Source organism: Oenanthe melanoleuca, chromosome Z (assembly GCF_029582105.1).
Source record: "Oenanthe melanoleuca isolate GR-GAL-2019-014 chromosome Z, OMel1.0, whole genome shotgun sequence".
In the NCBI taxonomy this organism is placed as follows: Eukaryota; Metazoa; Chordata; class Aves; order Passeriformes; family Muscicapidae; genus Oenanthe; species Oenanthe melanoleuca.
The window spans coordinates 17987682-18014934 of NC_079362.1; the positions used below are offsets into that span (position 1 = coordinate 17987682).

General features: G+C 39.1%; 1 protein-coding gene across 1 annotated transcript; it reads right to left on the reverse strand.

Moving 5' to 3' along the window:
• RHOBTB3 (Rho related BTB domain containing 3) lies at nucleotides 1–27253 on the reverse strand. Its single transcript, XM_056514757.1, has 12 exons — nucleotides 26722–27253; nucleotides 26337–26553; nucleotides 18899–19091; nucleotides 16940–17091; nucleotides 16040–16151; nucleotides 14902–15258; nucleotides 12516–12628; nucleotides 10841–10952; nucleotides 8064–8237; nucleotides 6726–6892; nucleotides 5519–5615; nucleotides 1–2951 (listed from the first exon to the last, which is right to left on the reverse strand). Coding segments are annotated over exons 1-12 (1812 nt in total). The 5' UTR covers nucleotides 26724–27253; the 3' UTR covers nucleotides 1–2835.

The following is a 27253-nucleotide window of genomic DNA, read 5'->3' on the forward strand; positions in this document are numbered from 1 at the left end:
TTTACTTTATATCATAGTATGAGATGCGGGGTTTATATTATAGCAGTTTTGACTTTATGCCATACACAGTTATAAATAAATACCAAATTCAGTACTGCCCTAATTCCTGACTATCTGTGATGGATACCGTCCTAAAGCCTCCATTAAAACCAACTAAGAATAGCAACTCACAAAGCATCATTATCTATGTTCAGTCCTGTTTCTAAATGCTAAAAGTACCAGGTTTAAAAATAGCTTTAGGATACATACATTTATAGAGAAAATCATCTTATAGAATGAAAATAAGAATTTCTGTAAGATTTCTTCTAAGAATTAAAATTTATGAGATGGTCTCTGTCTGCAAGTACAGCACATCAGCACCTGATACAGGCAGAATTATGGGGATATATAGTAAAATGCAAACATGGTTTATTGTCTAAATAACAGAAAGCATTAATCTCTGAGTCTCTGAATAAATAATAAATATTTTTATACTGCCTGACTTCTCTGTACAAAACCTGTGGCTATCACTGACTAAAATGCATAATAGCAAAATATTTCTCTGGTTTGGATATAAAGTGTTTATATTTCCATTATGCCTGTTTTTAAATAACTATAAAGCATTTACAGAAAATTAAAACCAGTACTTTCTTACGTGTTGTTTATACACAAATCATTGGCAACAGAATAACTCTCAGTGAAAAAACTGAGAAAGCTTTCAAATTATTAAAAATGCAGGGCTATGTGAAGCTTAGACTAATATTCAGAGAGTTTTTGTGTCACTTTTGCACAGAATGTCAGTATGAAGCTTTTAATCTCCACTTTTGATAATTGAACTGTATTCTGATAGAAGAACCCAAGGATGTATTAGATGTCTAGACAAGCTGTAGTTTAGCTGTATGCACAAATTTTTTCCATGACTTTAAGCTTCAAAAAACTTATAGTTTTATTCATATCTATCCAGTAATTTAATTTTTGTTTAAATTTTTGATAACTATATAATGATAAAAACTACTTTATTCACATGTAAGTTCCATATGTATTACTTTCCTACTAATTTTTTTTGTTTAATAATTTCAGCTTAATTATCTTGAAAAAGCAATGTAATGCTCTATATTTTAGACCCCCTATATGCAAGATGTTGATAAGTGTATTCATCTTTTAAAGAACTTCACAATCTGAAGATCCAGATTTATTTTAAAATATAAATCATTCTTGCATAAAGCTAACTTTGGAATTTTGAGTCTGCAGCAGCCAGCCGAATCATCATCTCTCTTTTTATTTTGTGTGTATACAAAAATAGGGAAGGAAACATCCTTTCAAGTTCTGCAAAGTATCACCAGGAAAAAAAAAAAATCTCTGTAACTCTAGAATGGAATTTGAAAAGAGCAATTTGCCTAGAAAACTATATTGAAAAATATAGCAATTCTTATACCTTAAAAAACAAATCTTCTCCAGCAGCTTGTTTTTCCACCTTCTTCTCCCAAGTGCAGTTTCCAGGCACACTTGATGTGGCTGAAATGCCACAATCTCAGTCTACTTGCCAAAATGCAAAGGCAGATGAAAAAGCAGAGTTGAAAGTACAAGAATAATGAGGCATTTTGTTCCTCGATTAATTTTGCTTCTAGAAAAGCACCTATGCTCAGGTAAAGGCTGGGTTCATTTTGGCATTAGCACATATCTATGTGCACACATGTCAGCAGCATGACAAGTTATTTTGGTCAAGAAAATGCTAAATAGCATCTGTATGGATCATGCCAGTCATAATATTCTGGGTTTTTCTCTTTTTCTCAGAAAGGATTCACATCTAGGTTTGTCTCACATGATGATAACTAAACTTGAACTGAGTCCCTGCTGGGGAGGTTTGAGCTCAAAGTCCCGCCACAAAAGCCAACATCCCTGGCAGCACTGCCAAATCCGTGGGGATCATCGCCTCCATGACCAGCTCACCTAACATTTATGCTGCCAGCTGTTGTGGGGACTAAGATTACAAGACACCATTTTCCCAAAAAAGCCACTTCTACTAGTGAGTTTGTTGCCCAAACCTCATGAAAGGCTGTTGACCTCACTGCCTTTCTTCCCTGTCCATTAGTACCATGCAGATATGCTCTGAGCACATGTAGTTTTCCCTCTCTTTATTCCTCATGAGGGAAACTACAATATGACCACACTAGCAAAGGTGTTCTGCCTGTTAAAACAGGCTTTCTTCTCCTACTTACTGGCAGGAAAAATTATTTTTTTTTTTAGATATTTGGGAGGCACTAGAGAAAACAACTATGCATAGGCATTCCTCTGGAATTAAAATAACAGAACTGCAGGCTTTCTCTAAAGTAATAAATTAATAGTTACTACAGTGCTTCTTAAGCCTACCCTTTGTATTGTGAAATAACAAATGCTGCAGAAAATTTTTTCATCCTGAAGTGTATGAAGAGCTTATGACCTGGCTTCTCAGCTTCCCTACACTGCTACTGTACTCCTATGCTTCTAATACACACAGATTTACAAAACCAGTCTATTTTCAACAGATTCAGTTTAGCAGCCACAAATAACCATGAAAAACAATAAAATAAACAAAAAGGAAATTAGAAGGGGGAACAGATGCCAGTCATGACACTGTCCTATAATACATTTAATCCCCATGAATATGAAGTCCTTGTGCTTAAAATAAATCTTCAACATACATTTCTCAATGCTTCAAGGTAAAAATTAGAATTATTTGTTAGCAAAACAAAGAATGTCTGTAATTTCCAGAGGAGGTCAGCATCAGGTTTCACTCTTGACACGGTTTTTATATTCTGTATAATCCCCAACCTGAAATTTTGCAATTGAGATGCACTTTGTTTGTATTCAGTCTCTTTACATTACTGTGCAGTGGCATTTCTGAGAGTGGATATAGTTCCTGTAATCAGCAAGCTGCTTCAGGTACAAGTTTGAAGGCCATCGGTGCATCTCTACAAAATTGCGCTCTTCCACTAGAAAAATAAATAAAGGAAATAAATGTAAGATATAGGCATAGACCACACATGCACAAGCTGCAAAAAGTCTTTTTAAATAGATTAGAAAACATTAAAGATATAAATATTACTGCAAAAGTAAAGATGAGTGCTGCCTGTTTTGTGTTGAGCTCTGCTGTGGAAAGATGTAAGAGTTAGCATACAATGTTTCCTTGTTATTAAGTTAGTAATAAGTTCTTTAAAAAAATATTAATACCATACTCGTTAAGGAGAGCAGAGAGATATTCCTAAAGATGAACATGCTTTATCCCTAGAGGACAGCCATATGTGGTATGAAAGGATTTTTCTATGCTGCAGAATTATAGAGCAGGGTATATAAACTCCTGTGCCAGTAGTGTGTCTCAAGATCCTTACAAAAAGCAAGATGAGGAGTGCAGCTAAGAATTCAGCAAGATGTTAATCTCCTATTGTATGTGGGTTTTATCACTGATAAAGTCATATAAGGGTCTTTTACCCTTATTATTTAGATTAATCCCCTTTGCTTTTGCAGAAAAATGCATTTTCATCCCCTTAACCCCAGATATTCCAGAGCCAGCTTGAAGCTATTTCTCCTGGTTCCTTGATGGCCTCAGACCAAGGCACAGAAGAGAGGCTCACAGCCTGGGGAGCCTGAGGGCAGGCAAACTGTGCTCAACTGGGCACAAGGAGGGCTTTATTCTTCACGGGACTATCCTGCTGATGAAATCTGATTTCCTCTGTGGCAAGGCAGCCCACCTAGTTGATCAAGGGAAGTCAGTAATGTTCCTGGATGCCAGTGAAGATTTTGATACCATTTGTCACAGGATCCTTCTTGACAAAATGCCCATCTCACAGCTGGATAATCACATCATGTGAAGGGTGAGCAACTGGCTCACATATCAAGCACAAAGGATTAAATGGCTGGGGTGACATCAGACACGGGACCTGGCACTAGCAGGGTTCCAAAGGCCTCCATCCTTGACCCTGTGCTCTTCAACATCTTCATAAATGACCTGAATGAAGGACTGGAAGGGACACTGAGCAGGTTTGCAGATGGTACAAATCTAGGAGGAGCTGCTGACTTCCTCAAAGGCAGAGAGGCCCTGAGAGAGACCTCAGTGAATTAGAAGACTGGGTGATCACCAGCCATAGGAAGTCCAAAAAGGGAAAGTGCTGTACTCTGCAGCTGGGATGGGGCAACCCGGGATGCATGGACAGACTGAGGAATGAGGTATTGGAGAACAGTGCCCTGGAAAGGGACCTGGGGCTCATGGTTGATGGCAAGTTGAACATGAGTCAGCAGTACCCTGGCAGCCAGGATGGACATCTCTGTTGTGGGGGCACAGCATGGCCAGCCAAGCAAGGGAGGGGATTGTCCTGCCCTGCTGTCCACTGGGATGGCACCACCTCAAGTCCTGGGGCAGACTGGGGCACTACATTATAAAAATCATACTAAACTATCAGAGAATGTCCGAAGTAGGACAGTAAAGGGCCTTGAGGGGAAGCAGTGTGAGGAGCATCTGGGGGCATTTGGTCTGTTCAGCTTGGAGGAGACTGAGGGAGACCTCAGTGGGGTCTGCAACTTCCTTGTGAGGGAAGAAGAAGGCCAGAGGGGAAGAGGAGGGGCAGACACTGATCTTTTCTCAGTGGTGACCAGTGACAGGATCAAAGAGTATGGTCTGAAGTTGTCCAGGGAGGCTTAGGCTGGATTTCAAAAAGGTTCTTCCCCCAGTGGCTGGGCACTGGAGCAGTGTCCCCAGGGCAGTGGTCACAGCACCAGCCTGACAGAGCTCATGAAGCTTTTGGACACACTCACATGGTTGACTCTTGGGTATGGTGCCGTGCAGGGCCAGGAGTTGCTCTCAGTGATCCTTGTGTGTTCTTGCAACTTAGCTGATTCTGCTATTCTGTGTAGGACACAGGTCTTGGAAAGCCCTAGAGAGACACTCCCTGCTGCTGTGCTGTCCTGAGCCTCGAGGTGATGAGGTGCCACGAGTCAAAGGGATGTATCCAGGGCAAAGAGACTCACCCCTCATCAGGGTGGAGGAAAATCACACAGGCAATGAGCAGAGCTTTCTAGTTACACTGCTGGAAGCAAATACAAATGCTTGCAAAAGTAAATATCATGTCCCTGGAAGAACCTGGATTTATTTACCTGACTGGATCATGTTTTTTTCAGTTTTTTGAGACTTGCTGGACCGTGCTATGAGAATCCTATTTTCTTCAAGGAAAATGCCAGCACTTGAAGAAGTATCAAAAATGGCCCATTACCTTGATTTAAATTATCAAGGTAACACAAAGGGGTTGGCCTATAACGACCAAACTGTTCCAGCAAATTAATTTATGAGTAGGAATCTGGCCCAATAGGAACATAAGAAGTGGAAGTGCAGTGCTGGCTGTGTCGTGCTGTCTGCTGATCCCACAGCAGGGTGGTGAAACATCCTGCTGGACTATTCTAAAGAAACTCTAATTATTTTCCCATGCAACAATGATATTATCCAGAACATCACTTTTCATCTCAGCAAAACAGAATAACATTTGTCTCTTCAAAATGGACAGAAAAATACCTGAAAGTTCTTGAAATTCAGGCTTTTGACTGAAGATGAGGTAGTTAGTGGCAATAAAATGAAGAAGCCAAGTTGAAAGGCAGTCAGAATTGTGAAACTGTGGGAACAAAGAAAAGACAAAAAAACTCTTAATCCTATCATGTCTAGAACATAATCACAACTCACGTGTCAAAATATTTCAGGTTTCCACTGTTAAGCAATTTACTAAATAAAGTTTTGACTGTGGAAGATAACAAAGGAAAAGTCATTTAATGGAAATATATAAACAGGTGAACACCTAAGAAGAAATTGCAAAAGTCCCTCTCCCAGAGGTGGAAAAAAACCCTGAAGAATCATGAATCTTGGAAATTTTGTCATCTGCACAGAGGTAGAACTTCACAGAAATGGAGGGAAGGAATGTGGCATGTTGTCCTATTTGATTAAGGCAATATACTGCAACCTAGTTTTTATTTTCCTCTGCTGTTTTCCAACCCTGCCTTTATGGTCTCTCTTTTTTTCAGCCTCTAGTATTTTTATAATGCTTTTCTCTCAGTCTTCTACCCAATTAGTTGTCACCTGCATACCAAATAATTTTCTTTTTTGAGCAGAAGAGGAATGAGTACATCTTTACTTGCCTAAAACACATCTTTTCTGGAAGAAGCTGTAGTTAAGCTGAATTACTGCAGTGTGTCCATGATAAAGGAAATTCCACAGATGAGGGTGTGACTAGAGGGTCTGGAGTCCAAATCTTATGGGGAGCAGCTGAAGGAGGTGGGGGTTTTTATCCTGGAAAAAAAAGAGGCTCTGGGGGACCTTATCACTCTCTACAACTCCCTGAAAGGAGGTTCTGGACAGGTGGGGGTCATTCTGTGCTCCCTGATAAAAAGAGACAGGACAAGAGGAAATGGCCTCAGGTTGTGCCAGGGAGGTTTAGGTTGAATAATAGGAAAAATTTCTTTGTGGCAAGGGTTATCAAGTTCTGGAGAAGGCTGCCCTGGGTGCAATGGTAGAGGCAATTCTATGATTTTGTGACTACACATTTGGCAATTAAAGGCTGAAGGATTTCTTCTGGCCAGCCTTGTGACACCAGTTATCCCTAATAAACAGATATTATACCAACATGCTTCCTGGGGAGCAGAAATTTCTGTTAAGGTTTTAAAAATCTTAAAAAGCAAACAACTTATTGTTGTCAACATATATACTCTCATTTGATATATAAAATAAGTACCTTAGCTTTTTTGAGCAAGCTAACAATACTGAGGCTTGTGGAAGCCAGTTCCCTGCTAGGCATGCTCTGAAGCTGCGTGATGATGTAAAGTTCACAAATATGCTGGAGTCTCATTACTTGGTACATCTCTGCACAGATCAGCAGGGACATTGCTTGGAGAATACTGGCTAAAAAAACAAGAAAACACAAGTTATATGTATTTTGCCTTTTTGACAAGAAAGCTACTTTTTACCAAGTTGTCTTTTAAATACCTAACAACAACACAAAATCAGACTGCTGTGATCACCTTGTTTTATTTTTCAATACAAAATAAATTTTGTTTGCTGTATCCACTTATTGTTCCAGATAAGCCATTCAATTAAGAAGAAAAAAAACATTTAGAAATTTTTTGCAGATGGGTGTAAATAATTGCTGTGGATCTTGAAGATGATTAGTCAAGTGGTGCTGATCTATTTAGGGTAAGTGATAATTAAAAGTGAATTTAGCTAAGTTCTGTTTCAGAACAGCACTTTGATGATACACGAAAGTACAGCCAAAAGCCCAAAGACAAAAAAAGAGTGACCTTATTTTAAAAAATATAGCATGGTGTTTGCATTTTTAAACTGATAAACAAGGAAATTTTAGGTGGAGTGAAAAGAGAAACATAGGATATCTAAAAATAAGGTAGAATAGTTATTTCAAAAGACAACAAAAGCAAAAAAGCATATCACAACATCATTTATTCATTATATCACGGAAAAATTATCTGAGTTTAAATCCTGTTTTAGATTTAGTATGCAGAATTCCTTCTCATAAAAAAAGATAAAGGTCAAGACATAAAGACTATTCTAGCTCAATTTTGCTCGCCAAATCCTCCTGTAATCATATTTTTTCTGGGTTTATATACACATAAGATAACCATGTATATAAATAAGGTATTCCTGCAATTTTTATAAACTTAGCTATGTGCATGTTCAAGAAATAAGGACTTTTAAATAAAACACAGATTTCAGACTAGAAAGCAATAAAACTGTAATGTAAAAAGAAAATTCCAAATATTATAATAGATCAGAAATGAAATCGCAACTACTTTGTGTCTTGTTATGAGAGCACAAAGCAAACACATGGTTTTATTAGAAACATTTCTTCTATTTTACTTTTATAGGAAAAATTCCTTTTTTTATTGCACAATACAAACAAGTTCCCTTTCTCTAGACATTACACATTCAAATATTGGTATTTTTCAATTAAATAGATGCTGCTACATTACTCTCTATCAACTCTCTTCTGTGAGAAGAGTTTCCTCTTCTGTGGAAAACTTAGTTACAAATATGGAACTGCATTTTACAGTTTCCTTACCTGGGCAGCAGGAGTCAGTGTAGAGATATTCCAGGAAGGACAGGAAAGTGTCTTTGGAAACCCCATACACTGGAACCAGAATGCTATTTGCTTCTAGGTAATTACCATTGAACATAGCTGCCATAACCTCACAGCGGGCCACCAGAACGGCCCTGTGGGCTGGTACAGTTGCACCTGCAGGGTGCAAGATAAAAATGAATATACAATGACTTTATATAACACGGAAAGGTCTTCATTTTAAAGCTTGTGTTTTCTTAGGAGGTCTTCACTCCACTGAACATGATTAGTAACTGACAACACACTCACTGCATACCAGTAAAGATGAGTAGTAAACAGTAAAATAAAACAAAATCAACAAACAAAAAATTAATTAAACCAAAATGAAACAGACTAAACCAACAGAGAATAGACAAGATAGAATAAATCTGTTCACACTAACTGAAACCAGTTGTTATGTATTGTTATGCAAATGGTTAATGGTTGGACTTGATGATATTTAGGGATCTTCTCCAACCTGAATGATTCTATGAAGAGTCATTTATGTTCACCAGTAACCCTACTGGTAATTAATATTTGTACCAGAATAACCACACAAAGCAGAGAAAGGCAAATTTTTCCAGATGGAATTCCATTAAGTCTGGTAAGTAAGTATAAATTTACCCAGATTAAATATTGTGCCTAAGTGAATTTCCTGAATGGTTGTCTTATGAAGAAAACACTGATGATTCTCTCCAGAAATTTATTAATTTTCTATTATTTGCAAGTGAATCCATTGCTTTACTATAGTATTTGGAAGACCTGGAGAGGACAACAGCCCAGGGTGGTTGAAGCCTTTCAGGCTGCAGAGTCCAGCTGGACTGAGCAGTCCAGTTCTGTGTGCAAGGAAGTGCCAAGCAAGTGCCAGTCAGCACAGCAGCCAGCCAAAACCAAAATGTTTAGAGTTGGATGCAAATCAAGTTTAAATCAAAATTATGGTAAACAGATCAACTGACATGCAAGATAAATATATTGTATATACTTACAAAGATGTTACTGTTTTAATTATGTCTTTAACCACACCACTGGCACCTGAGTAATTCTTTGAACCTTCTGGCATTTTTTGTCTTTTGTCCTATTACTGCCCCCTGTACTTCTACTTTCAAAATGTCTAAGCTGCATGCTATATGTGAACGAACATTTATCCACTAATTAAGAAGTTCAGTCATGTTCTGTGTCTCTGCACAGACACAATGGGCTCCTAATTTTCCTGGCTCTTGTACTTCTGTAAACTAGAAAGCTTAAAGCAATGCTAAATATTCAGGGAATTGCTCAAAATCTTCAAAGTTTGTTTGTCTGGTTAAGATTAGAGCCTTTTATTTCTCTTGGTAGTTATTTAATTTTGATACAGTTATTCTGATTGATTGAATTAGAGAAAAAAATATTTGGAAGATGTATCAATTATTAGGAAAAAGAGTTCACTTTTTATTAGTGGATAAACATGCTTTTAAAAAATACTGGTCAACCCATTCAGAGATTTGAGTTTTATTTCTGCAAAATACATAGTGTTGTCCTGGTTTCATCAGCTTCCTCTCAGGAGTGGGGCACTGAGGTGAATTGTCATTGAGCTCAAAATCAATATTTCATTGTCCTTTTCAAAGATATTTTTGTGGAGATTTTGGCTGTAGAAAGAGTTTGTTTGTCTGTCTCTGCTTATGTTTGAGGAGTTAATGATTCGTATTTGTCCCTGAGATTTACATCTGAAAATAATAAAATAATAAATAAATAATGAAAATAATAAAACAATTATCTAATTCTATGAGGCCATTTCTGCAAGAAGGATGAGTATGGGCAAACTGAGACTAGTGTTAGCTTTTAAAAACCATTTCATTCTTATTCTCACAAAATCATGCAACACATTTGTCCCAAAGCATCTCTTATTGTAAGGATGAACACATTTAATTTTCAGACAAAAAAAATAAAAAAATCCTGACACTGCAGCACATCTGCCTGATATGAACAGGGGATGTTGGCCAGGAGTCAATAACCACCATCTCTGGTCTTTTTACTGAGACAACAAGCATGAAGGTGAAGCCCATGCCTCTCCAAGTTGTGATGTTGGGCAGAGCTCTTGAGTATGTCCTAGAGCTTGTGCAGCTGGGTACAGGGGTGAGAATAGAATAGAATTAGATTAGATAGAATAGAATAGAATAGAATAGAATAGAATAGAATAGAATAGAATAGAATAGAATAGAATAGAATAGAATAGAATAGAATAGAATAGAATAGAATAGAATAGAATAGAATAGAATAGAATAGAATAGAATAGAATAGAATAGAATAGAAATAAATAATATAAAATAAAATAAAATAAAATAAAATAAAATAAAATAAAATAAAATAAAATAAAATAAAATAAAATAAAATAAAATAAAATAAAATAAAATAAAAATAAAAATAAAACAAAATGGCGGAATGCAAAACAAAAGGAAAGACTGAAAAACAAAATGGAGTAAACCAAAACAGAATAAAATAGAATAAAAAATAATGTCAATCAGGGAGGCGCAGTGTGCTATGACAAGGAAAGGGAATTCCTTTAGGCTCAGCCCAGACAAACCATGCTGGGAATGGACACTGCTACAGAGCACCCACAGGGACAAGCTTCCTGCTTTCTCCAGTGACAGCAAAGCACTCATATTCCCTTAGTTTTAATGCCAGAACATGGTCACCTCTGTGTCCCACACACCTGAAGAGGGGAAAAAGGATAAAGTCTGGATGCCAAGGGAGCAGCGGTACTGTACCTTGTATTTTGAAGATTACATCAGCTAGCAGGGGTGTGTTAAAGAATAGCCTGAGGGAAGTGTTATAGAGCCGTTTTATCTGGTGAGACTTGCAGTCCTTTACAGTGTTTAGCTGAAAAATAAATTCGTAATAAAGCACTGTTATGTGCAGCTGCTCACAGAGCTAATTATTATGGGATATCGTTTGTATGGGAAAAGAAACAACAGCTTCTCACATATGCATTCCTCTGCCATCACTTTTTATCTTCTAATTTCCTATTCCCTGCAGTGCAGCAGCTCTGAGGGGTCTGTTGTCCCCCACAGTCACACCTCAGCTCTCCCCTTGGTACTCTTGACCTTCTACCTCTCATACAGGCAGGTGGGGCTTCATCAGTTTTCTGGAGTCCAAGCTTTTTCATACATTCCCTGTCCAGACCCCATGCTGCAGCAAAATGAGGTTTGAGGGCTCTTGGGGGAGCAGGGGTGGGACAAACATCCATCCCCCAAGGCAATGCTGTGTGCAGGAGCAAGGCAGCTGAAAGTTCTGTGTTTCTTTATATTGCCCTGGAATTGCCTCCACAGAGGCAGGGGGATCTCACAGGCTGGAGCACAGACTTCTCTCACAAAAACCTGGTAGTATCAAGACCTTCCAAATCCCAGCACTCCCAGTTAGTTTTCAGTTTTGGTCATCTTACCTCAAAAATGTAATCTAAAGCTGCCAAAAGGAGCAACAGCAAAATCATGTTATTAGATTGTGACAAGTGAAATTCAGATGATGTTGAATTTATGGTTAAAATCTTAAATTTATAAATTTTTTAGTTTCAGTAAGAAAAATCACTATTCCTTCTTTTTGGCCTCCAAAGAGAAATGCTTAAATGGGAAATAAGAGTACCCTGAAGGGTAGAAGAATAAAATAAATTACTACAGCTCAGCCTCATTATCTTAAAAGTCTTCAGGCTCTCCAAAGCCAAAGCTATAAATGTTTTAACTGTGGGCTCTAAGGGCTGGTAAGCCTAAGACAGAGCAGTTAGAAGCTGAAAATAGCTCAGTAATTTTTGATCTCTGTAATGTGTTGTTCCAAGAGAGCCTGAGTAGTTTTCCCCCATAAATCAACAGAAATCATTAGAGCAAGTTCTATATTGTCAGGGAATGTATTAGCTCCAAGAGCAAATGTCTGTAAAAACTAATTCTATATTAAAACTAATCCTACATTGTGACTTTTTATTAACCTCATATGATATACTTGCATTTTTTTGGTGTGGTCTGCTACTGAATTAAATATATTGAGTTGCACACAGATTTACACATCACATTTATATGACAAACCATCCCTCTGGATCTACTGCAGAAGCCCAGTTCTTGGCATATGCTCAGGAGCAAATCTTTCCTGGGCAGCCTCTATTACATGGGAATTAGCAACCCATAATCATATTGCCAGACAATATTCAAAGCTGTGATTATGACTAATCCTTTTAGAATACCTGCTTGTGTGATTTTTACCAATTATATTAAGTTCGGCATGTTACATCAGGATCTCTGTGTGCATGCCTGCAAACAACCCACTGAAAACATGAAGAAGTACAGGCTGTGTAAGACAAAGTGACTTTAAAATGAAGACGGACAAGAAAACCTTGCCTACAAAATAATTTATTGAAAACTTAAGTAACTAATGGTGACCCAAGTGAGTTAGACGTACCTTCCCTGGAGTTTTCAGGATGCATTTAACTTTCTCAAGTACATGTTCTGTTTTATCTGGATCCTTCAACTTCTTTTTTATGTCCTCTTCTAATCGTTCCCACTGGAAAGCACCTATCACAGAACAGGGGGAAATGCATTATGAACCAACAAGGCACAGGCCTCAGCAGGGAGAAGAAAGATGACATCAGCACCAAACACATCCTGCAGAAATAGTAGGCGGTTTTTACATAAATCAGCCAGATCTTTGCTTTTAGGAAGGGTAAGATGCAATTTTTGCACACTTTACTTTTTACTTTTGTACTTTTTATAGTGAAACCAAGTACCAACAGGCTAGAGAATTTCACTCGCTTTCACATTCAATCTATTAATCCCTCCAGTTCAGTCACTATATATAGCAGATAGAGATTCAGGAAAAAAAATTAATGTTTCAACATCTGTGGAAAATTTTTAGCTTCTGCCCATGCTGCTGGCTGCATTGTTCTATAGGTGTCTGAACTAGAAAAACTAGAAAAATGCACAGTTACATTCCCAGTCCTCATAGCTAAAACCAGCATAAAGTTTGCAATAGAATCTCTGTTATTCTTGTTTTCACAGTCAAAGCCACAACATTCACTAAGTTGTCTCAATAGCTATCTTGGAAAAATGAAGAGAATGAAAACAAAGATGGTTTATCTCCATTCATTTTGTTGGAGTAAGTCTCAGAGGCAACATGGGTCTTTGTGGTAACTTTCAGTTCTAATCCAGGTCAAGAAGGAGACAGAATAGATCAGTCTCAGTGGCAAACCCAACTCAGCACAGCCCTGAAGATGCTCTGCCAAGAGGCTGAATCAGCACCTAAAGCATCCTCAGCTCCATTAACCCTCGTCTATACTGCACTGGTTGGGTGTTTATACCCTCATGGACATCATGTCACAGTCCTGAAAAGCTGAAAAGCTGCTCTCTACTCAGCCTGTACCTCAAGGGCCTTCAGGGGACCTTGTCACCTCTCAGAGGCACCAAAAGGCACATTGGCTTTTGGCAATGACCCTCAGGCTCCAACTGCAGTTCCACAGCTCCTTGGCTGATATAAGGAAAGTAAAAAATGAAAATTGGTGCACACAAGGCAGTAGATACAATCTACAGATGGGAACAGATGAAGATGTTTACAAAGATGTTTAGACTGGAGGAAAGGAGGCTCAGGGGTGAACCCATCGCTGTCTTCAACTGCCTGGAAGGAGGTTGTAGGAGGTTGGGGACAGACTCTTCTCCCAGGTAATAAGTGACAAAGCAAAAGGCAAGAGCCTCAAGTGGCACAGGAGGAGGTTTAGATTCAATATAATGAAAATTTCTACACCTTGTCAAGCACTGGAAAAATGTGCTCAAAGCAGTGGTGGTGTCACCATCCCTGGAGGTACTTCAAAGATGAGATACCTGGGGACATAGTTTAAGTGATGGGCTTGGCAGTGATGGTCTAGTGGTTGGACTTGATAATCTGAAAGATCTTTCTCAACACAAATTATTAAATTATTCTATGAATTAAAAATACCATATTTATCCATCACCTCCTGAAAATCGTTTTAATCCCCTATCATTGTCTCAAATAAATTAGAACAAAAAAAAAATAACCCATTCGGGGATTTTTTTTTCAGTGAAAAACTTCTTCATCTGTTCCTTATGTTTGTCACTATTTTGGAAATAGTTTGTCACTGTTTGTCTTTGATGTACAAACTCCAACTGAAAGCTGAAAGATTCTCTGAAAAGTTGAAAAATACTTTATAAAGAAAGAACAGGCATTGGCTACTTCCTGAAAAAAAAAAAAAATCTCAAATCTTTCTGCTGAGGTTTTCTAAGCAACACCTGAAAAGTTAAAAAAAAATCCATGCTATTTTAATAATTGTCATTAAGTAGGTGAGGTCACAGTCTGTACCAGCTGGTAGCAGAGCTCATGCAATGTATCAGAGGTCTGCACACTTCAGACACTTATCACTGTTTTCACTGCACCATACTCAGAATAAATATGATTTGACTTTTCTTAAGTAATTCAGCACTCTTGCCCTTGTGTTTAGAACCATTGCAACCAAATGCAACCATTTACAGTATTTTAAAAGCCTAGGATCTGAAACTGACTTAAACTCCAAATAATTTTTTGGCAAAATTTTGTATGTTATTGATGTTAGCCTATGGACTAATTTAATTTAGGCCCATTAGATCTGAAATGATAACTAGTTTAATTTTTGTTATATGTAGGTGATGGTTTTTTTCTGTTATGCACAGTAAATCACAAAGGATAAAACAGGTGTGGAAACACGGAGAGACATCATCTGGCGACAGCAAAGCCGCGTTCCTTAGGGTGCTGCACACGAGACAACAGGAAATGAGCAGCCAGGCCTGTTCCCAGCAGGTACCTGAATAGATGAAGTGGAGGATGTCTGGGAGGCAAGAGCAGAAGGCGGGATCCTTCACCAGCACCCTGACGGGCGGGGCGCAGGGCGGGGGCCCGGGGCAGGGGTCCCCCGTCTGCAGGGCGAAGAGGCTCTGCGCCAGCTGCACCGCCGAGGCGTCCTGGGCACCGCACGGGCTCCTCACCCCGAACAGCAGCATGAACAGCTGGCTGGCAGAGCACAGGATGATCTTGTGAGCCTCCACCGCCGTGCTCAGGTCCTCGGCGTAGAAGGCCACGTCTGCACACTGGCAGCAGCAGAGCAGGTTGTGCAGGTCTGCGTTGTAGTGCGAGGCTTCGCCCTTGAGGATCGGCATCTTTTCTGCAAGAGGGGTTAGCCTGCAAAACTTAGGCAAGGGCTGACCACAGGACAGCTGACCTTGTCAGGTCAGCTTGATTTTTAGAAGAGGTATTCGGTAAGAATATTTCTTATGTGCTGTTTGAATATCTTGAGTAGAAAAACTCTAAAAATGGAAATACTTAGTACAGTAAGTAAATTAAGAAATTCTTAGTTTAACTGTGCTTTCATGAACCCTTTATAGAAACTTACACTATAAAGAAACTTTGACTGTGTATTCCAAATCTGAGAGATCTGAGCAAATTTTTAGAAGAGACAACTACACATTTAGAACTATCTACTTGTCAGTAATTTTTTCACTGAACAAATATATCAGATGCTCATAAATCACATAAATGTGCATGCTTCTTTCCCTTGCTTTATCTGCAGCAAATAAAAACATTACTTGATGAAACCATAGAATAGTAATTCATGCTCTGACAACTTTCTTTTGTAATCTAAGATTTTAAATAAAGGTTTCATCAATTCCTGTTTTCATCATTTCTTAAGTCCACCAGAAAACCACTCCTTTTAGTTATATCTAAAATAAACTAGAAATCCATTGCACAGTTATATTACCATATAATTCTCCCCGAGTAAATTAAACCATCACTGAATGATGATGCAACATAACCAGAACAGCTGAAAATAGATATCACAGTTTGCAGTAACAATTGCTAGTAAAAAATGTAGTAAAATTTACTAATTGTGCAAATAAAGTGACAGACATAAGGAGTTATAAGAGAGACCAGATATCAATGAGCACCTGGCTGTTCAAGCTGAGGTGGTTGGACTCGATGGCACTTCTGTGTCTTCTTCCTTTTCTTCATTTTTTCAGATGACTTCTGATTCAAACTTTGGATCATAAAATATTCCAGCTAAGACAATAGATATATGTATTTTAAAACCCTTGTTATTTAATAACAACTTAGGCATCAAATTCAGAAATATAACAGTTTCTGTATGCAGGGCTAGAGCTACTAATGGCACTATTGCCAGTCATCCAGGAGAGTCCCAACACTCCTCTACAAGATGCTATCTTATTTAGATAGAAATAGCACAATTGAAAAGACTATTTATTCAAATTATTGTGGTTAATTCTTGTATATTTAATCTTCCTAGAACTGACAGACATAAAGGTATTCAATTTATCTTTAGATGCTAATTGTGTCTTGGGGAGTGGCCTCACTCAGTTGGGTGTTATCCAGCAAGATAAAAGGACAGGAATACAAGTGGAAAACTTACTGAAGTGTTTCATATGGCTTTCCTAAATCTTTCTACTCAAAACCAGGGCAACCTTCTAATTCAGATAGCATCACAGAATCATAGAATCCTAGAATGGTTTGGCTTGGTCACCTTGAAGACCACTGAGTCCCAATTCCCCTGCCGTGGGCAGGCACACCTTCCACTAGACCAGGTTGCTCCAAGCCCCATCCAGCCCAGCCAAGAACACAAGGATGGGAACACACAGCTTCCCTGACCATTCTGTTCCAGCATTTGACTACCCTCACATTTTCTTTCTAATATCTAACTTGAATCTTGCATTGGTGGCAACTTGGCACTTGATGGGAGGGCCCATGGTGTGCCTCCCCTGGCTCTCTGAGCCCTCACATCTGTCATGCACCTAGTGCTCCACCTGCTTCCAAAACAGCAGATTCTCACTCACCACTCCTCCAAAGTATTTCTGTATGTAGAAGTCATTAAGAGTGTGCAGTTCAAGGTAAGTGGCTCCGAGTTCCTTTGCAAGCTGAACTCCTTCAGAAGTTGTGACACAGCTCCTCCTATCTGAAGTGCAGAGGGGACAGGTGCAAGGCACTCCTGGGGCAAAAAGTGATGGAAAAAAAACAAATATTGGCCAAATAATGCAGAATTCTTAGATTCCTAAATAACTGTAAAGATTTCTTAGAGGAGAATAGGGAGGGAAAAGAAAACATAGTAATTTTATAGGAAGAAATCTGTAATTACAGAAAAAACCCAACTTCTTATTAATCAGTTCAAAATACTAGTCACTCTACAAACCTCTGTCTACATTATTTTATTGGTTTTATTAAGGTAGAAAAGTCCAGCCAGACTTCTGGACTCCAGATTGGGCTTTGGCTCAACACCTTTACATGCCCAGGCCTTGTGCTAGCTTGAAGGTGTTACCAATCACAAATGTCATCCTTAAACCTGTTGAATTACTGTGGCCTGTCCATGCAGGAAGCACACACAGTGATTAAAGAAGAAAATTCCAGAACCTTTGTACATTTTACGTGTATGTACATATTGCAGGATCTGACTCATTCACACGTATTTTACACACATTAAAAAAAAAAACAAAAAAACAACAGAATAGGCACTTTTAAGATTATGCCATTTAAATGTTTAAAATCTTTTAGCCACACTGGGTCAGCTTTGTTTAATGACAGTAAGAACCTTCCAGCCATGGATGTTCTTTCTAATGTGCTGTGCATGCTCCATGTTAATGTCCTCTTCCTAGACCTATGGATAACATAACAAAACAGCTTTCTCTGGGTTTTTTTTTAATCATTTGTTTTGGCAGCAACATTTACCACTACAGGGGATTAAGATCTTAGCAATCTGTATGAGCAAACTGCTGTGTTCACAAATACCTCCCAGAAACAAAAGGGTTCTGTGTGTACACAGCAGTTTGCTCTGACAGGTCCCAGGGTAAACCCAGAGGTCCAGCCTGATGTCTCCCATGGCCACATTATTTAGGGAGGAAAACAGAAAAAACTAGGTGGAAAAGAAAAAAAAACCAAACCAAAACACTAGAAGAGTCATGCAGTTTGGTGATACCATGTTCTTAAATACAAAGTGTAAGAAAATGCTTGGGGAAGACAATTTACCAAGTCTTTGCCTTTAGAATGGGGTATTTATTCCTTCTGTATAAATCAGAGCATAAAAGTTTTTGGTCTTGATCAGTGAATTACTAAATGGAAGAAAATAAATATTTAACTGTTATGGAGTTCTTTAACTTAATCTGTCACTGAGCTAAAAGATTTATAAGTAGAGCTTGGCAACACTGAGCATTCCATTCACAGAGGATATATTTCATATGGATTAATATTTCTATGTACATTACAAAATAAATGTTAACATCTACACTCATAATGTCTCTTACTCATTAAAAGGAGGGATGCTCAGAAACATTTGTTTTAGTAAGGTGACATGAAGTAAAAGACAAGCCAGGGTTGTTTTTTTCATTCATTGCTTTAAGAAAAAAATCCCAGAGAATTTCAAGGTTTTTCACACCCATTCTCCAGTGTTTTCAATCTGCTGGATATAAATTTAATCTCATACACTAGAGATACTTTATACACAAATGTATGGTGCTTCATCCAAATTACTGAATTTCATCTCCATGTGTGATGGCTCACAAGAGGAGCCATTGCAGAGGTCAAAGAAGGATAGGTTGCCTTTCATCACTGGGGTTAATTAAGCACAATGTTCTTGTGAGTACATCAGTCTACAGAGCCAAAATCCGTGTTCATATTACTGTCATCCTGACAGACTAATTGTTTCTGTTAGCAGCTTGGAAAAACAGACAGCTTCTAATGAAATTACACTGTACCCAACTTCCAAATGAGATTTCATCTGTTGTTACAAGAGGCTGGATACATACCGTTTTTTCTTGCACCAATAGCAGAAATTATTACTGGAACTGAACAGTGATTTAGTGCTTTTTTTACCATTGGCACATAGCTGTCCTTTAGTTCCTGAAATGAAGTCTTGTCATTGACAGAGTATTTAATCACAATAATATCAGCTCCTCCAATGAGCCTGCAGGAAGTATACCAGTCACTGTCAAATATATCCTAAAAAGAAAAAAAAACCGCTGGTGAAGAATTTACTGTCTGTGAAAAGAAAGATGAAATACTCTACATTCGCAATGCAAAACTTCACATAAGTGTTCTTGGCTGATTAGATCTTATTTCTAGACATGCAACAATGAGCAGACTTCCTGCTTTGTAATTTCATTGTTTGGAGAGCAACTTGTTTGTTATAAGAAATCATAAATATTTTCCATGAATTCCAGAATTCTGCAAGAAGAATTAAAATTACGGTTTATCAGGCAATATTTTTTCAGGAAGAAACTTTGCTTGTTTGATTACTTAACTTAAAAATTATTTCATTTAGAAAATAAAAGCACCTTCAGTGATAGAAGTTTTCAGCAATTCATACAAAAACATTATTAATTAATTAATTCAAACTTTCATTACTCTCTGCTGAGGAGTTGACCTCTAAAATTTTTTTATATTCTGTTAAATTAAACTGTGCTGTATCCACACGCAATATACAGTTATTACTTGTGTATTTGTCATGAAACTGTGATTCCCTAATTTTTGCTTCACCTGAAGGTAGCTCATAATACCAGGGGAAGCCTTGGCTTTGGATATATGCTGAATTGAAAACTCTTGAGAGAAGTCTGAACTGGTCCAGTTCAGAACTGATGAAAACCTCCGATAATCTGAAATACTCTTAGAACAGACAGAAATTTTTTGTCCTTTGTGTACTTAAAGGGGGCTTATAAGAAAGATGGGGACAAACTCATTGGCAGGGCCTGCTGTGATAGGACAAGGGACAATAGTTCAAAATTAAAGAGGGGTAGATTTAGGCTGGACATAAGGCAGACATTTTTTTACAGAGAGGACAGTGAGGCCCTGTCACAGTTTGCCCCAAGAAGCTGAGAGTGCCTCATCCCTGGCAATGCTCAGGGCCAAGTTGGATGAGGCTCTGAGCAGTCTGGTCTAGTGGAAGTTGTTCTGCCCATGGCAGGAAAGAGCTAACAATTCTCAAGCATATGTTTGTGCAACCCCCCATGGCAGGGGGGTTGAAATGAGATGATCTCTAGGGCTCCTTCCAGCCCAAATTATTCAGGGATTCTGTGATTCTATGGCAGCCCTGCACAGCATGAGGCAAAACAAGAAGAACTTGGGATCTTGAGGAAAAAAAAGGAAATTAGCAGTAATGAAATAAAGACAATGTAAAAATAAGACTAAATGAGCACTGAAGAAGTGATGAAAAGGCAGAACTCAAGTTTGGGTTGCAGGGAACAATGTGAGTTTTGAAGAGCAAGTCACAGAAGTAAGACCATTACAAGTAGGAGTCAAGTACACAAAAGATTAGTAATACCAACAAGTGGCATATCAACAATGTCTTGCATTGTCAACATAACTATTTTTGATCACTTCAAAAGGGTCATTGTTTAAAGTGTGGTGATGTAGCTGCAATGCTCTTAACTACAAGAAGTAGCATGACCTTGATGGAAGTCAAAGTCTGCAAGTATTTGCCTAAACTGCCAGTGCACATCATTCCCAATTCAAGCCCTGACTTTACAAAGAAATAAATCAGGAAATAAATTACAGTAGGCATTTTCATTGATCTCTGTAATAGAAGCTTTTGTTTGGCAATAAGTAAACCTCAATTTACAATTTATCAGGAATAGCTCTCACATGATTAACCATGTTGACAAGAGAGGAGGTCAAGTGCATTGCCCTTGATATTTGTTTTTCTGAGACAACTCAGTTAGAGACTATTATAATCCCAGGCTAAGGACAATCTCAATTAGCACTTAATACAATCATTTATGCCCAGTTAATAATGCAACATTTACACATTTAAGGCACATTTAACAGCTCTAGCAATAAGACTACCAGCTACAGTACTTCGAGACAAATGTCTAGATGGACATTTGGAGAACTTGATCACCTAATCAGGCAAAAATTGAGAATTTTCAAGGGACAGCTTTAGTACACTTTAGTTGATGAAGATCTCAATGGAGAATTGTTAGCAGAGTTGTATACATTTAACACAACAAAGGTTTAAAGAAAAAATACAATACAACCCAAAAATAACATGGAATATTTATCTGCTCTATTCTGATGCAGACAGAAAGCACATCTGTTCCTTTCCAATTTCTGTCTAGCTGACTGTCTTCAAGATCAGCCCAGATTTGCATGCCCTCGTCTCTACAAGATTGTAGACAATGGGTGGTATCACCCATGTGTGTAGATCACAGGTGCACAAATACACTGTAACTGTACAGCTTTGAGCAGGAGTAATAAAAAATGCTTATGGAAACTCCTCATGGAATTTAATATGTGTATTTTTATATTGTTTGTATATTGGTTTTGTGATATGTTTGTATATTGTATATTGCATGTATTTTCGCTCACTCCAGTGTACAAAGGGGCTAAACCTCAAGTGCCAGGAAAATCCCCCCAAAATATCTTCAACAACAGGTTATTTGCAGAAGGCATCCCTGAGACAGAGCACCAAGATACTCCTTCATTATCATTTTGAGAGAACCCTTCATGCAAAAGTGACAGAGGGAATTTCTCCAGATGATGAGCAGCCATTCAGATTCAGAAATAACCGTAATTTCAGGCTCCATCTATGAATTTTTTGTAACAGCTACTCCTCATCGTGCTTCCTGCTCCATTCCACAAGTCAGGCTGTTGGCAAATGGAAGAAATACAGCTAAGGTTATTTTAATATGACCTTGCTGCTCCACTCGGGATATATTAGGGAAAATCTTCATTCTTTCCTTGCATGCCTTCATTTTAAGTGTCTGGTAACATATTCTTGCCATTAGTAAATTATAATTCTCAAGACTCAATGTTGAAAATAAAGCCTTCAGCAGCACTGAAGATATTATTTTCCTACAAAATCACATGATTCCTCAAGACAACAATACTTGCTATGTTAAAAATGATTGATGAATGCCTTTCTGAATGGCAGTGGAATTCCTCACACAAACGCCCTTGCAATGCCCACCCACGCTGTTTCTGGAAGCTGCTCATAAGTGTCCCCTGTCCAACCAGCCCAGCCCTGGATCTGAGGCAGCAGTGCCAAGCACTCTTTGTGTGGGAAAGGGCACCTGGATACCCTGTGGGAATGTTCCACTGGGATTTCCCCGGGATCCAGAGAGCTGCACTGGGAACATTGGAGAGTTATCCCTCTCTAACACCCATTTACTGACCCAGTCTCCACTACCAAAACCTTCTTCACGCTGATGCTCTCCACACTACATACCAGAACCTTCTCCATTTTTTTCCAAGATTCCTCTGCAATTTCTTATCAGGCCTGCAGCAGGGCAAATTTTTTGGGTGTACTCTCCATAATTTACTAGTCCCCTGAACTTACTCAGATAAGTAATCTGCAGCACAGAGGGAAGTATCTCCTTCAGAAATCCCCCTGAATATCCCCCCCACAAAACAAAGGAAGCTCATATTGGCTGTGTCATCCTTTCATAAATTAATTTTATAGTATTTTTTACAAGGGTATGATCATTTGTTCTAAATTGCCACTTCAGGCATTCAAGCTTAAAAATGAGAAGGGATGACCTACTGTAAAATGGAAAGTTACAAGCTGTCACTTTTTACTGAAGCTATAATATGTCTAGATTTCTAAAAATAGTAAATAGAATCTAAAAGTGGCTCAGATTCCTTTACCTTTGTACATGATATAGGCTGGCCAGCACAAGGAGCACAAGAATTCTGATAAAGAGGAAAAAAGCCAGAGAACTACACTGTGAATGATATCATTGACACAAGAAAACTCACAGTGTTCAAGTGACTACTCCTGTTGGTGCAATAAATAATAAAGAAAAAGTGCAAAATGTCTCAGAGAATGAGGTTGTTGTTAGGAAGAATTAGGGAAAAAATCACAAAACAGCTTCTCAAAATTGTAGTTAATATATTTAAGTTGCATTTAATATATTTGTGCTAGTGAGCCTCCCAGATGTCTGCAGCTCTTTGCAAGAGTCAGAAGACACAGAGGAGCATCCACACCTCTGCAAGTGTCCAATCCAGCACAAGGCAATATCTAAAACCTAGCTGCTCTATTTTCCCCTTCTGTAACATTTCTGTACTTGATGTCAGTAATTCTCTATAAACTGATCAGTTTTTATAAAATAGGGGAAAGCAAAAAAAAAAAAAAAAAAAAAAAAAAAAAATATGGGGAGTGTTGTTTCCCATGGAGAAAAAGAAACCCAAACAAACCAAAGAAACCAAACAAACCAAACAAATGTGACTAAAACACAACAAACAACCAAAACCAGTTGGCTCTTAGTAGAGAAAGTTTCAAAGGGCAGCAAGGGCCCCAGGCCAGGACAAAAACACTCTCATATTTTTAGGATATTGCTCCAAGTAAGAGATGGGAGAACAAGAGTTACTTCAAGTATGGAAAAGTTACAAAGGACTTTTTATTTTGCCGTTTATTTTTTAATAGCGCAATTAAATTAATCAAAACATGAATTACAGCTTCTATGCTGTGCTTAATCCTGGACTTGAGGAAGAGTCACTTGCCATTAGATATTAAAAATTCTGCCTGCATTTTTTTCTGCAAAAGCATAAAAATTTTGGAGTAAAGTGGAATTGCAAAACACATGCAAATCAATAAAATAACATCTCAGTCCTGAAGACTGTCTAATCCAACACAGAATCTTTTCCAAAGTAAATCTTAAAATTCATCTTACAAATCACTCTTCATGAGTTACTAGCTCCATACAGAGGTTTATCCCTCCAAAAGTAGAAAAACTGGGACATTTGTATTCAATATGCCTTATTATACAGCAGCTTCAGCAACTATTAAAATCACTATATTCAACAGAGATGTCAGCACATATGTGTTTACCCTAGTTCTTTATGTCTTCTCCTAGGTTTGCAATTTTTGAGGAAATGTTTTGAAGCCACATGATTTGTAAGGATGTCGATGCACTGTGCATTTGTCCCCCTGCATACAGCACACAGCCTTGGCAGGGCAGTGCCACACACAGCAAGCCACAGTGGCACACCCAGGGAGTGGTACACAAAGAGCAACCTGCCCTTGGAAACTCTGACATTTTGCTACCAGATTTTGAAAATGTGGTGCTTTACTACTGTCTCTACGGCCCTGTTATATCTATGTGAATTATGAGGTCCCCAAACTCAGCATTTCCATCCTACACCCTGCCAGGGGAAGGAGAGTGCATCACAGAATGTTTGTGTGTTGGCAAACATGAATTTATATTTGTAATTTGCCAAAGGCACCTGACCTCCTCACCCTCCTGCAGGCTCAAAAGGCTGAGCAGTGTCCTGGGCTGGCAGACAGGTGCATCAGCAACAGCCTGAAGTTCAAGAAAATTAAACTGCACTGCAATCTGCCATACAAAAGGATTCCCCCACTCCCTGTGGAGCTTTTCCCAGTAAACCCACATCCACACTGCTTTTCCAGACTGATGGCTGTGGAAGATGAAGAGCAGCTGGACACCCTTGAGTTTTGAGTTCTGAGTTTTGAGATGCACAACTACCAGTGTACTCACTTGCCAAGTTCATGCCTAGGACTGTCTTGCCTCAGTCACATGGGTTTAATTCAGGTGAGGTACAAATCCCAGGTAAAATGCAAATCTGCCTTGTGCTCAGAAGGTAGGGGCTGAAATACTGCAAGGCCCACTATACTACCACCTCTGTGTTTTGGTAACATGAAACAGGGATCCTTTTCCATGCAGCATCTTGAGGCAACATCTGTCAACATTTTGAATTGTTCTGTGCTGTTTCTCCAGGGTAGCAGAGGAGCAGCCCTGAACCTCCTGCACCCAGATTGTGGGAAATAGTCCTGTTCTGCCTTACCCCAGCAAGAACATTGCTTTATGCATAACAAATAACCTCCTGCAGAGTGTAGTCCTGCTGTCTGAGATGGCTTCTATGAAGAGAAAAATGCTAATTTGTCCTCAACATTCTCAGTAATATATCTCCTGCCTCCTTTAGCTCATAGAGGGAACAAAACCTGAGGCCTCAGAAATGCAAGGACTCAGACAATAACAAGCTAGCTTTGAAGGGCAGAAATTACAAGGTCTCCAGGACTGAACAACCTTGTTTTTCAGAAGGCAGAAAGCAATTAAAGCAATGCAAAAACACATCAACTCTGCCTCCAATCTGTGTCCTTCCTTCCCCTTCTCCGGCTACCCCCACTTGCCTTCCCAGCTCCCTTACCATCCTCCATCCCTCTGAAGCAGCCTTTGAAGTCGTACAGACTTCATTTATATTCAGGAGATTTTACTCTTTGCTGTGCTCCAGTGACTCCAGCCCACTGCATGTGCAGGTCACATGCAGTTTCACAGATTAGAAACAGGATCCCCCAGTCCCTCTGGACTGGTGTCCATAAGCACAGACAGCAGAAAAAAAATAAAGAACAGCAGGAGAGCCAGACTGGATTGTTTAGTTTTAAGATTGTCGGCTTCTGATCATGTATTTCATGGAACTGTTATGGTTTCTGCAGATTCTCTGGAAGATTTCCCATACAGGAGTAAAAAAATCACCCAAAGGATGGAATTATGGAGCTGAAACTGATTATTGTTTTAATTTCTAAGAGCTGGTAAGCTGAGGGGTTTTTTTTAAGGCTACTAAGTAGTCACTAAATATGTTTTAATTTAATTTAGATTACCAGTATCATTTCTTACATAATCACTGATCTGTTCACACTCAAAACTAAGTTTTCTCACTTACTAACAAAAATGCTGACAACTCACAACAGTGTCAAAATCTTTTTTATTTACCATCAGATAAAGGTAATAATGTTAACACATGATTATTCTTTGTAAGAGAAGTAAAATTGCTCCCTATATTGTATTTTGAAAGCTATCAGATCTTTTAATCTGTCATTTTTCGTAGCTGGAAAACTTACTGTCCTTTTTTTGCAGAAATATAAAATTTCATTTTATTGTTGACAAATGTTTGGAGAGAGAGCTTATGATGCAGTGTCACAAAGAAGGTATTCTTGTTTACCTCTGGATTACCTTTCACAAAATTTCCACTAAGCAACACAGTTGAAAAAAACCCCATTTTCTTACACAGGAGGCCAGCAGGGGCTTGTTTATGAGAATCTTTTTGTATCACCTTTGATTTCCCACAATTGCCTGGTTACATTTTAATAGGTTTTTTTTTAACTATATGCAATAATAAAACTACTAATAAAATCCCACAACAATGAAAACCATTTAAAATTAGAATATTATTTCATTTCACAAAAACTGCTCACACTGTTAAGTGCAGTTGAAAAGGCTGAGATGGATCTCTTACCCAGACAGGACAGTCGTGTACCACCAGTCTGACATTTCCAAATACGCAGGCTTGATACTCAGTAAAAACCGGGTTTCCAACGTGACTGGCAGACAAGCTGCTGTCGATCTGGGAAATGAGGGCACTTCTCCTGAGATAGCTCCAGATCAGGCTGGGCTGCTGATTGTCCTCAGAAAAACCATCTCTTTCATTCCCAAAAGCTACAATGTTAACCGACCTAAAATAAAAATAATAAAGACAAAGTTGTGTTAACAAAGACGATGGTCAGGGATAAGGCGAAAGAAAATAAAATCCCCTTTAATCAAAACTAACATATTAATCCTTCTGAATCCTCTCCCCTCCCTAGATTTTAACACCCTCCAGTAATCAACAGCAAAACACATACATGATCTCAAATCCAACAGCAGGGTGGGAGCAAAGCGGAAAAGAAACCTGGAAAGGCTGCTCGCATTGCAAATCCCGGCGGGTTTGTCTCGTTTTTCCTTGGTGCCCGAGCTCAGGCTCGCTGCGGTGACCTCGGGGGCTGCTGCCGCATTCCCTCGGCCCTGGCCAGGCTGGATAATTTGGAGCTGGCTGTTCCGGGCGATTGACCGCGGCCGGAGCTGCAGCAGCAGCAGGATCGAGAGCAGCAGCGGCTGGATCAGCAGAAGGATCAGGATCAGCAGCAGGATCGGGATCTGCGGCAGTGGGATCGGATCAGCAGCGGGACGGGGATGAGCAGCAGCGGCAGCAGGGGCAGGACCGGGACGAGCAGCAGCAGGGTCGGGAGCAGCAGCGGCAGCAGGGGCAGGACCGGGACGAGCAGCAGCAGGGTCGGGAGCAGCAGCAGGGCCAGGAGCAGCAGCGGCAGCAGGGGCAGGACCGGACGAGCCGGCAGGCTGCGCTGGCCGCGGGAGGCGCCGCAGCCCCGGCCGGGC

Excerpts from the sequence above, each read along its gene's own strand:
- RHOBTB3 (XM_056514757.1), bottom strand. Across the intron at positions 8,238-10,840 it reads TGTAATCTTCAAAATACAAG|GTGCAACTGTACCAGCCCAC; the intron begins GTACAGTACCGC and ends TGCACCCTGCAG. Across the intron at positions 5,616-6,725 it reads GCTTGCTCAAAAAAGCTAAG|TTTCACAATTCTGACTGCCT; the intron begins GTACTTATTTTA and ends TTGTTCCCACAG.